Genomic DNA, 11,564 nt, shown 5'->3' with positions numbered 1-11,564 from the left:
TCTCACTCGAAGGCTGGGTTTTGAATCCTTCTCGCGGCTCTTCACTGACCCCTCTCCGATGTAATCGCCCCCCGGCTGGTCGCAGCAGGGCCCGATCCAGCGATAAAATCGCCTCTCTGCCCTACGCGAGACTCCCGCTTACGCAGCCTGGGGTCGCATTCGCCCCTTTGGTCACAGCGTCGCGCCGGGAGCTCCCATTCCGCTGATTACCCACCACGCACCCCCCAAATCTGCTTCAGAGTCGCTGCACCCCCAGAGAGACTCCCCAGCCCGTGTAGGGCTGACGCGCTTCGTTCCTTGTTGCGTACGTTGACATTTAGCCGTATTCAAACCACAGTACTGGGCTGTGACCCACATTGCTCTGAACCGGGGACACGGCCTCTTCCTTATTTCCCACTCCCCCAATTTTGGGGTCACTTGCAAACTTTATTGGAGTGATCTTATGTTTCACAGTTCCCAGACCCGAGCCCTACGGGACGCCACCGGAAAGCGAGCTGCTCGATGACGATTCCGCGTTGCCAGGTACAGTCGAGACCGATCAGTTACCAGGTTTTCGTTCGTTTCACACGGGCCCTGTTCCTTTTCTATCGTTTGAGAGTTTCAATCAAAAGGTCCGGCGGTACCGAGTCAAGGGCCTCACGGGTGTCCTCGTCTATCACCCCCCATGATAGACCCCCGTCTATTCTCGTCAAAAAAAAGAGATCAGGTTGGCTTGACAGGTTCTGTTTGCTACAATCCCATGTCGATTTGCATGAATTACGCCGCCTTGCTTTAGTAATCGAGTCCTGTATCAAGCTGCTCCATTATCCTGCCCACGCTCGATGTCAGGCTGACAGGCCTGGAAATACTCAGGTCAGCCCGTTTGCCCTTTTTAAACATCGGCACAGCGTTGGGTTTCTTCCAGTTCCCTGGAACTTGCCCAGTGCGCCAAGAAAATCAACATGAATGCTTCAGCAAGCTGCCCGGCCAGCTCTTTTAAAACTCTTGGAGGCAAGTCATCCAGTGGCTACCTTGAGTGAGACAAGGTGGGGGAGGGAATGTATTTTATTGGTGGGTGAGACGAGCTTTTGGGCCCCACCGAGCCCTTCTGCAGGCTGGGAGAGGGACTCAGCTAAACACACATTTCAAGGGACCATTCGAGGCAAAGTGGCCTGTTACCACCCCTCCAGTTATGGGGCTGGGGGGCATTGGGATGTTCTGAGGGTCACAGATCCAGAGGAACCGGGGAGCTGAATCCATCGCTCTGCCAGACACCCAAAACCAGGGACTGAGACACGCTGGATTGATGGTTCAGTACAGCAGTTCCCCGTCCCCACCATGACTGGAGGGGGGTTACCGGGCCACTTCACCGCAAACACGCCCTTGACATGTGTGTGAACCCCTTGTCAGGCTTCGGTTGGTCCCCGATACAATGACGACGCGCGTTCTTAACGCCGCCGGCTGCCCAGATCTCCCTCTGGCCTTTAGCTTTCCTCATCAGTGTCCTACAGTTCGGGTTTACATTCGTCACGGCTTCCCCTTGCTTCCAGGGGTCGTCCATTCGACGCTGCTCTCGCTGCCGGGCCGGCGTCTCAGCATCTTTCCTGGCGGCTTTTGGGATTTTCTTAAACAATCCCACTTATCACCGACACGGTTCTGCCGCAATTCTCTGCGGCACCGGCCGGAGCCTGTGGGTGACTGGTCTGGAGGTTACTACGCTTGGGCAGAAGAACAGGAGGGCGGCACTGGGGTGATAAGGACCCTCGGAATGAGGACGAGAGTTTACTCGGGGTCCTGACGTTGTTGCAGCACCCGCTGGTATAGTGTGGATGGGCCCCGTGAACCCCACTTCCGCAGTGTGCCCTGGCTCTCCCCCCCGGGCCCTGCCCCAGCTGCCCGAGACAAACCGCATCAAGCCAGGGGCTGCCGCCAACTCTGCCCAGGGACACCGGCCTCCTGCCGGCACCTCCCGGGCATGGGGCTGCCCCCTGCCCGCCCCCTGTGGGGTAAATAACTCCGGACCAGGCGGGGAAAGTCATAGAATTTGTTTTTTTATTAACAGATGAAATTTCAAGGCCACGGCGCGGGGTGGGATGGGGGGGGCTTGATAGATGCAAGCAACGTACAGATGAAACTGAATACTGGGGGGGTCCCATGAACTCCATAACCCCCCCACACCCTCCATATGGCTCTTGGGGGGCCACCAGGCAGGACCCCTCAACTGCAGACAGCGTCAGAGGGGCAGGGAGGGGAATCAGCATGCTGGCTCTGTGCCCCCCAGTTTAACCCTTGCATTGCTGCTGCAGCTGGGCTCCCATGGGGCCAGATGGGAACTGGTGCCCCCTAGAGGGGACAGGTTCCTGCCCCATTCCCCGCCCCCCTGAGCCAGCCAGTCCCTGCCCTAGGACCAGCTCTCCTGGGTCAGTTAGAGAATAACCCCAAATCCGCCCCAGGGGGTGTTCCCGGCCCCCCATGAGATGCAGTCGGGGCTTTAAAGTGCTTTGTTAATGAATCATTGTTACAAAATAAAAATAATTAAAGCAAAATATACACAGAGCCCAGAGGGGCCATTGCCCCTCTCCCCCATGTCCCCCTGGTACATTCACCCCCCCAGACGCCTGCGGCGGGTCACCCCCGTTGGCCCGGCTCAGGACCTGCAGGGGGAGGAGTTCTGGGGGTGCACAAGGCAGTCTGGGGGCTGCTTTGGGGGTTCCCTACCACCACCGTGGCTCCTACCCAGGGGGCGGGAAAGGCCCCGTCCCCCTCTCTAAGCAAAGTGAAATTGGCACAAAGCGCTGGGTCTGCGCCCCCCGCGGCCGATCTAAGTCCCCTCCACGGGGGCTGTGGCAGCTGCAGCACCCCACAGCGTCAGCACTGGGTCCCCCCAGCCTGGGCCTGCAGCCACCTCCCTCCTTGTGTTTCACCGGGGAGTTTGCCCGTCACCCCACACACGCCTGGGACCCCTCGCCTGGGGCCGAGACGCGCCCACCTCTGGGGCGGGGCGGCCGGTGACACGGGGACCCCTCGCCCGCTGTGGAGATTTGGGTCAGGCTATGAACAAAGCAGGTCCCCATGAGTCGGAGGAGGGGGTGAGCGAGCGAAGCGGAGGGCAGTCAGTCTGTCAGTCGGCGGGGGGGCACTGTCACCATGGAGATTCCCCCCCCAAAGCAGCATCAGAGATGGGTGGGGGCAAGGTGATCAAGGCATCAGTTCTGCTGATTGGTCGGTCCTGATCCTCACTGGCTGTGGGGGCGGAGTCTCCGGCATAGGGATCCAGTGTCTGAGGGGGCCCCGCCCCTTTCCTCCAGAGGCGGGGCCAGTGCCAGGGGCGGGGCCTTTTACCAGTTCATGATACAGTTTCTGTTGAGTGTCATGAAGTAAACCTGGCTGCTGCCCCCCGAGCGGACGGAGGCGAAGAAAACCTGAGGGGGAGCAGAGCAGGGGTGAGTCTGGCATGCGCCCACCTCTGGGGCGGGGCGGGGCGGCCAGTGACCCGGGGACCCCTCGCCCGGCGCCGAGACGCGCCCACCTCTGGGGCGGGGCGGGGCGGCCGGTGACCCGGGGACCCCTCGCCCGGCGCCGAGACGTGCCCACCTCTGGGGCGGGGCGGGACGGCCGGTGACCCGGGGACCCCTCGCCCGGCGCCGAGACGCGCCCACCTCTGGGGCGGGGCGGGGCGGCCGGTGACCCGGGGACCCCTCGCCCGGCGCCGAGACGCGCCCACCTCTGGGGCGGGGCGGGACGGCCGGTGACCCGGGGACCCCTCGCCCGGCGCCGAGACGCGCCCCGCTCCGGGGCGGGGCAGATGGGGACACGGGGACCCCTCGCCCGGCGCCGAGACGCGCCCACCTCTGGGGCGGGGCGGGGCGGCCGGTGACCCGGGGACCCCTCGCCCGGCGCCGAGACGCGCCCACCTCTGGGGCGGGGCACAGCAGCTGTCTAACATCCTTGCTGCGGGGACACTGGGGACAGAAGTAGCTCTGGGGAGACCCCGCTGCTGAGCTCCCTGCCCCACTCCCTGCCGCCCGGCGCCCCCTAGCGCCCACCTTGTCGTTGCGCTCGCAGAGGAACTTGAGGCGCTGGGCCCGCTTGTGCATGAAAACCCCGTCCAGGTGCCCCGTCTCCACGGAGCGGATCTCGATGGCCTTCTCGCCCCAGCCCATGATCTGGTTGGAGCAGATGTACGCTGGGGGGGGATGAGAGAGTCAGTGGGGGACCCTTCCTCACTGGACCCAGGAGTCCTGGCTCCCAGCCCCCCCCTCTAACCCACCAGGTCCCTCTCCCCTCCCGCAGCCAGGGAAAGAACCCAGCAGTCCTGGCTCCCAGCCCGCCCTGCTCCCCTCCCAGAGCTGGGGAGAGGACCCAGGCGTCCGGGCTCACCCACGGAGGTGGGCATCTCCCCCCACTGCAGCACCACGTCCTTGATGATGCGCCCGTAGGTGTTGACGTAGACGCCCTCGTCCTCGTAGCAGAGCAGCATCTCCATGCCCTCCGTGTTGGGCAGGAAGATGATGGCGTGGGGCGTGATGTGGGTCTGGATCTGCCGGCATAGGGCAAAGGTCAGGGAGCAAAGGGCACCCACCTGCCCCATGGCCTGACCCCCCCAGTGCTGTGTGTGTGCGTGAGCACCCAAGGCCACCCTGGGGCCCACTTGTGTGGGCATCCCCCTGTGCCCCACCCCGCCCCCTGTGCCCCGCCCCCGGCCCCGCCCCCCTCACATGCACGGGGATGTAGATGTCGTAGTTGTTTCCTGAGTCCACGTCAATGGCGTGGAACCCGGCGCACGACCCGTAGATGACCTTTAACCTCTGACCCTCCTCCACCGTCAGCTCCACCAGCAGCGGCCGGTGTGGCAGGTCTGCGAAGGACTGAAACGGGGGGGTGGGAAGTCAGTGTGCAGGGTCCCCCGAAACCTGACAGCCCCCCGCTCTAACCACTGCAGCCCTCTGCCCTCCCCGAGCCAGGGAGAGAACCCAGGCGTCCTGGCTCCCAGCCCCCCTGCTCTAACCCCCAGCCCCCACTCCCCTCCCAGAGCCGGGGAAAGAACCCAGGAGTCCTGGCTCCCAGCCCCCCCTGCTCTAACCCCCAGCCCCCACTCCCCTTCCAGAGCCAGGGAGAGAACCCAGGACTCCTGGCTCCCAGCCCCCCTGTTCTAACCCACCAGCCCCCACTCCCCTCCCCGAGCCAGGGAGAGAACCCAGGCGTCCTGGCTCCCAGCCCCCCCTGCTCTACCTCACCAGCTCCCCACTCCCCTCCCAGAGCCGGGGAAAGAACCCAGGAGTCCTGGCTCCCAGCCCCCCCTGCTCTAACCCACCAGCCCCCACTCCCCTCCCCGAGCCAGGGAGAGAACCCAGGCGTCCTGGCTCCCAGCCCCCCCTGCTCTACCTCACCAGCTCCCCACTCCCCTCCCAGCACCAGGGAGAGAACCCAGGAGTCCTGGCTCCCAGCCCCCCCTGCTCTAACCCCCAGCCCCCACTCCCCTTCCAGAGCCAGGGAGAGAACCCAGGTGTCCTGGCTCCCAGCCCCCCTGCTCTAACCCACCATCCCCCACTCCCCTCCCCGAGCCAGGGAGAGAACCCAGGCGTCCTGGCTCCCAGCCCCCCCTGCTCTACCTCACCAGCCCCCCTCCCCTCCCAGAGCCGGGGAGAGAACCCAGGACTCCTGGCTCCCAGCCCCCCCTGCTCTACCCCACCAGCTCCCCACTCCCCTCCCCGAGCCAGGGAGAGAACCCAGGCGTCCTGGCTCCCAGCCCCCCCTGCTCTACCTCACCAGCCCCCCCTCCCCTCCCAGAGCCGGGGAGAGAACCCAGGACTCCTGGCTCCCAGCCCCCCCTGCTCTACCCCACCAGCTCCCCACTCCCCTCCCAGAGCCAGGGAGGGAACCCAGGAGTCCTGGCTCCCAGGCCCCCCCTCCCCTCCCAGAGCCGGGGAGAGAACCCAGGAGTCCTGGCTCGCAGCCCCCCCTGCTCTACCTCACCAGCTCCCCACTCCCCTCCCAGAGCCGGGGAAAGAACCCAGGAGTCCTGGCTCCCAGCCCCCCCTGCTCTAACCCCCAGCCCCCACTCCCCTTCCAGAGCCAGGGAGAGAACCCAGGTGTCCTGGCTCCCAGCCCCCCTGTTCTAACCCACCAGCCCCCACTCCCCTCCCCGAGCCAGGGAGGGAACCCAGGAGTCCTGGCTCCCAGCCCCCCCTCCCCTCCCAGAGCCGGGGAGAGAACCCAGGAGTCCTGGCTCCCAGGCTGCCTTGATACCTTGAAGGCCATGAACTTGTGGTAGGGTTTGGGGGCCCAGGCATAGACCTCCACCGAGTTCTTCAGGGCGATCACCAGGAACTTGATGCGCTCGTACTTCACTACCGAGAGAGACGGGCCCCGGTCACGGCCCAGCCAGGGTGCCGAGCCGTGGGGCAGACGGAGCAGAGATCTGGGGGCCAGTGGGGGGAGCGGGGCTGTGCTTCGGGATGGAGGAGACCAGCAGAGCTGGGGGGGTGATCTCTTACCCGCGCAGTAACGGGGTCTGGCTGCTCTATTGGCAGGGTACTGGGGTGTGTGGCTGTGCCCTGGGGGGCTCCCTTACCCCCACGGTACCGGGGGGTGGCCTGCCTGTAGGGCCCGGACTCCAAGATCTTTGGGGGAGTTTGATCACATTGGTAGAAACACAAAGAACGAAAACCACCGTCGGCCGGCGTACGGAGGGAAACCCTCATTTCCGTCCGTCTGATCTTTGTGCCCCCCACTTTCCTGGCGGCAGGCGGGCTGGGGCGCTAATTGGCCGTCTGCTGTACCATGGACGCTGCGAGCCATTAGCGCAGTGGGGCGTGATTGGCTAGAGAATCACCTTCCCACGTTCGGATTGGTCGGATGGACTGCAGTGAAGGGGTAGCTGAGACCAGCCAGGAAGGAAGTGGGGCTTGGGAAATAGGGGCACCAGGAAGTTGGACTGAAGCTCGCTGCAAGATCCCCCCAATAACCATCCGACTGTTCGCACCTTCAGACTTCGGGTGTTGATGCGAGAAGGAGCAGGGAAGTGGGAGGGTGAAGGAATAAGCCCTCTTAACAGCCATGGGGCAGGGAGGGTGCATGGTCTCGTACCCACGCGGTAGTGGGGTGGCCGTGGGGCAGGGAGGGGGTGGGGTCTCTTACCCACGCGGTAGTGAACGCAGCCCTCCATGTCGCCCACTGTGGTCCAGCCCTGCTTCTTCTCCACCTCGGGGTCGTTGTGCAGGATCTTGTTGCGCAGCCAGGACAGGTAATAGACCCGCAGCTTGTTCCTCTTCCCTGGGCGAGACAGGCGCTGAGATGGGGGGCCCGGGGGGCGGTTTGGGGGCACCAGGGAGAGCTGGCCATGGGGCGCTGGGGGGTCCTTACCCGAGATGGTGGTGAGCAGGGTGAGGCCCAAGAGGGTCACAGGGTCCGTGGGGGGCGCTATGGGGGGCGCGTGAGGGGCGTGTAGGGGGTGCTGGGGACCCTACTCGAAATGGTGGTGAGAAGGTTGAGGCCCGTGGGGGTCACAGGGGCCGTGGGGGGCCGGGGACCTACCCGAGAGAGTGGTGAGCAGGTTGAGGCCCGTGGGGGGCGCCGTGGGGGCGCCGTGGGGGGCCGGGGACCTACCCGAGATGGTGGTGAGCAGGTTGAGCCCCTCCAGCACGGCCATCTGCTGGAAGCGCCGGCGGCTGATCAGGCCATAGACCTTCCCCTGCCCGCTGCGGTCCAGCAGCAGCAGCCCGTTCTCCGTCCCCACCAGCAGGTTCACCCCTAGGCACGGGGGGCAGCGTGAGACCTGCCCGCCCCACGGCGACCCCTCCTCCCTGGGAGCGCCCCCTTTCCCCACCCAGCCCCCCGGCACCTCCCACTCCTCCCTGCTGGCCTCACAGCGACCCCCTCCTCCCCACTGGGCCTCCTCGGTCCACCCCCTCCTCCCCGCCTGCCCCACGGCGACCCCTCCTCCCTGGGAGCGCCCCCTTTCCCCACCCAGCCCCCCGGCACCTCCCACTCCTCCCTGCTGGCCTCACAGCGACCCCCTCCTCCCCACTGGGCCTCCTCGGTCCACCCCCTCCTCCCCGCCTGCCCCACGGCGACCCCTCCTCCCTGGGAGCGCCCCCTTTCCCCACCCAGCCCCCCGGCACCTCCCACTCCTCCCTGCTGGCCTCACAGCGACCCCCTCCTCCCCACTGGGCCTCCTCGGTCCACCCCCTCCTCCCCGCCTGCCCCACGGCGACCCCTCCTCCCTGGGAGCGCCCCCTTTCCCCACCCACCCCCCCAGCACCTCCCACTCCTCCCTGCTGGCCTCACAGCGACCCCCTCCTCCCCACTGGGCCTCCTCGGTCCACCCCCTCCTCCCCACCCGCCCCACGCTCACCCCACAGGGCGGCGCACAGGATCTCCGAGTTGAAGCGCTTCTTGTACTTGCGGATCTCAGGGGTGTCGCTGTGGGGCCGTGTGTTTGTGGGGTTCACATTCACCACCGAGCCCTTCCGCACCTCCAGCTGCAGCTGCTCCAGCTGCCTGGGGTCGGCCCCCACCAGCGCTGGGGGGAGAGGGGGGTCAGCGGCTGGGCTGCCCCCCACCAAGCCTGTTGGACCCCAGAGCCCCCTGCTGACCCCTCTGCCCGCTGCCCCCCCTCACAGCCCCCCAGTGCCCCCCACAGCCCGCTCACCGGTGATGGAGATGGTGTCCCCGCTGCCCAGCCTCCCCCCGACAGCCCCCCAGTGCCTTCCGCAGCCCGCTCACCGGTGATGGGGATGGTGTCCCCGCTGCCCAGCCTCCCCCCGACAGCCCCCCAGTGCCCCCCGCAGCCCGCTCACCGGTGATGGGGATGGTGTCCCCGGCTGGCCCAGCCTCCCCCCGACAGCCCCCCAGTGCCCCCCGCAGCCCGCTCACCGGTGATGGGGATGGTGTCCCCGCTGCCCAGCCTCCCCCCGACAGCCCCCCAGTGCCCCCCGCAGCCCGCTCACCGGTGATGGGGATGGTGTCCCCGCTGCCCAGCCTCCCCCCGACAGCCCCCCAGTGCCCCCCGCAGCCCGCTCACCGGTGATGGGGATGGTGTCCCCGCTGCCCGTGGTCTGGTAGATGCCCAGGTCCACAAACATGGTGAAGGAGCTTTTGCCAGGGGCCTTGACCAGCCCCCGCGACTGGTACTGGGGGGGAGAAGGACAAGGTGAGACACGGCCCCCCCTCCAGTACCCCTCTCCCCAACTGCCCCCCTGCCCCTCCCCCAGCAGCCCGGTTAGGGGCTCCCCGATCTGACCCGACCCCCCCGCGCGGGGGCTCACGTCGCTGGCGCTGTCCTTGGCGGGGGAGCCGCCCTGGCCCTTGGGCTCGGTGGGCGAGTGGCTGGGCTGCACCACGTCCGGCAGGTTGGTGTAGCCGTTGCTGTCGGCGTGCAGCAGGCTCCGCTCCTCCTCGGGGGTCTGCGGGGGCACGGGGGGGTCAGCGGGGGGCACGGGACACCCCTCCTACCCCCAGGGCCCGGCATCGCCCCCCGTCCCAACCCCCCCAGGGCCCGGAGCGCCCCCCGTGCTCACCCGCTGCACCAGCATGGTGCCGTCCCCGCCGTAGGAGCCGCTCTCCGACCCGCTGCCCGACGGCTCCTCCACCTCGTGAACCACCATGGTGCTGACGCTGTCGGTGTCGCCGTCCCCGCTCGGCCTGGGGGGGCGGGGGTCAGGGGCCGCATCCGTCCTGCCCCCGGCCCCCCGCCTCTACACCGTCCCCCCACTGCTCCCTTCCCTTCCCCCACCTCCCCCGCTCCCCTTCCCATGCCCCCGTCCCCCCACCTCCCCTTCCCATCCCCCCACCCCTTGTCCTCTACACCGTCCCCCCACTGCTCCCTTCCCTTCCCCCCCCTCCCCTGCTCCCTACAGCGTCCCCCCCGCTCCCCTTCCCATCCCCCTCGTGTCCTGTCCTCTACACTGTCCCCCCACCTCCCGTCCCCTACATCGTCCCCCAACTGCTCCCCTTCCCATCCCCCCGTCCCTCCACCTCTCGTCCTCTACATTGTCCCCCCACTGTTCCCCTTCCCATCCCCCCACCTCCCGTCCTCTACAGTGTCCCCCCACCTCCCTTCCCCTACATCGTCCCCCCACTGCTCCCCTTCCCATCCCCCCACCACCCCTTTCCCTCCACCTCCTGTCCCCTACATCGTCCGCCCACTGCTCCCTTTCCCATCCCCCCACCTCCCGTCCTCTACACTGTCCCCCCACCTCCCTTCCCCTACATCGTCCCCCCACTGCTCCCTTTCCCATCCCCCCACCTCCCGTCCTCTACACTGTCCCCCCACCTCTCGTCCTCTACATTGTCCCCCCACTGTTCCCCTTCCCATCCCCCCACCTCCCCTGTCCTCTACAGTGTCCCCCCACCTCCCTTCCCCTACATCGTCCCCCCACTGCTCCCTTTCCCATCCCCCCACCTCCCGTCCTCTACACTGTCCCCCCACCTCCCGTCCTCTACATCAGCCCCCCACTGTTCCCCTTCCCATCCCCCCGCTTCCCGTTCTCTACAGCATCCCCCCACCACCCTTTCCCTTCCCCCGTTCCCCCACCCCCTCCCTACATTGTCCCCCCACTGCTCCCCTTCCCATCCCCTACCTCCCCCCCGCTTCCCTGGCACCCCATGCCCTACCTGGTCGCGGCGGGCTCACCCCCCCCATCCTGGGGCTCCCCCTCGGCCTCGTCGTCCTCCTCCTCGCTGCTTTCCGGCTCATCACTGGAGGAGGAGTAATCCATGGCCTTCTTGGGGGGCTTGAGGGGCTCCTCGGGCCGCTCCTTCAGCAGCACGAAGTTCTGGGGGGCCGGGCGGGGGGTTAGAGCCACGCTCCCTGCACCTGGCTAACAGCCAAACCGCACACAAGCAGCCAGCGGGGTGGGGAGCTCCTGAACCGGGGCATGGCCCCCAAACACCGGGGAGGGAGTGGGGGCTGGGGGTTAAAGCAGGGGGGCTCGGAGCCAGGACGCCTGGGTTCTCTCTCTGGCTCCGGGAGGGCAGTGGGGGCTGAGGGTTAGTGCAGGGGGGCTGGGAGCCAGGACGCCTGGGTTCTCTCCCTGGCTCCGGGAGGGCAGTGGGGGCTGAGGGTTAGTGCAGGGGGGCTGGGAGCCAGGACGCCTGGGTTCTCTCCCTGGCTCCGGGAGGGCAGTGGGGGCTGTGGGTTAGTGCAGGGGGGCTGGGAGCCAGGACGCCTGGGTTCTCTCCCTGGCTCCGGGAAGGCAGTGGGGGCGTGGGTTAGCGCAGGGTGGCTGGGAGCCAGGACGCCTGGGTTCTCTCCCTGGCTCCGGGAGGGCAGTGGGGGCTGGGGGTTAGAGCAGGGGGGCTCGGAGCCAGGACGCCTGGGTTCTCTGCCTGGCTCCGGGAGGGCAGTGGGGGCGTGGGTTAGCGCAGGGGGGCTGGGAGCCAGGACGCCTGGGTTCTCTGCCCGGCGCTGGCGGGCGAAGCACAGAGCAGCAGACAGGACAGGGCCGGGCCGGGCACAGACACACGGACGCACTAACCTCGCCGATGGCGCGTTTATAGCTCTGTGGTGGCGCGGGGGGAGCAGAGGGAAGAAGGGCGCAGACGTTAACGCGTTAGAGCGAGACCCCCCGGCACCCCCACCT

General features: G+C 67.1%; 1 protein-coding gene across 18 annotated transcripts in view; it reads right to left on the bottom strand.

Moving 5' to 3' along the window:
- Positions 1-2,014: 2,014 nt before the first annotated feature.
- MINK1 (misshapen like kinase 1) overlaps positions 2,015-11,564 on the bottom strand; it is a 32,703-nt gene continuing 23,153 nt past the window's right edge. For 7 of the 18 annotated variants that reach the window (XM_043503677.1, XM_043503684.1, XM_043503680.1 and 4 more), the window contains 12 exons: positions 11,460-11,483; positions 10,597-10,757; positions 9,501-9,624; positions 9,249-9,386; positions 9,005-9,113; positions 8,336-8,503; positions 7,588-7,731; positions 7,120-7,254; positions 6,229-6,329; positions 4,360-4,847; positions 4,026-4,165; positions 2,015-3,401 (listed from right to left, as the gene is read on the bottom strand). In XM_043503677.1, coding sequence (XP_043359612.1) covers positions 3,178-3,401; positions 4,026-4,165; positions 4,360-4,847; positions 6,229-6,329; positions 7,120-7,254; positions 7,588-7,731; positions 8,336-8,503; positions 9,005-9,113; positions 9,249-9,386; positions 9,501-9,624; positions 10,597-10,757; positions 11,460-11,483 — 1,956 coding nt within the window. In that variant the 3' untranslated portion in view covers positions 2,015-3,177. The remainder of the gene's footprint in view (positions 3,402-4,025; positions 4,166-4,359; positions 4,848-6,228; positions 6,330-7,119; positions 7,255-7,587; positions 7,732-8,335; positions 8,504-9,004; positions 9,114-9,248; positions 9,387-9,500; positions 9,625-10,596; positions 10,758-11,459; positions 11,484-11,564) is intronic. The other 11 variants (XM_038386143.2, XM_038386147.2, XM_038386149.2 and 8 more) reach the window with 4 other exon arrangements.

This window comes from Dermochelys coriacea, chromosome 28 (assembly GCF_009764565.3).
Source record: "Dermochelys coriacea isolate rDerCor1 chromosome 28, rDerCor1.pri.v4, whole genome shotgun sequence".
NCBI lineage: Eukaryota > Metazoa > Chordata > Testudines > Dermochelyidae > Dermochelys > Dermochelys coriacea.
Note: the sequence above shows the minus strand (reverse complement) of the source record. Positions and strands in the feature narration are given on the sequence as shown.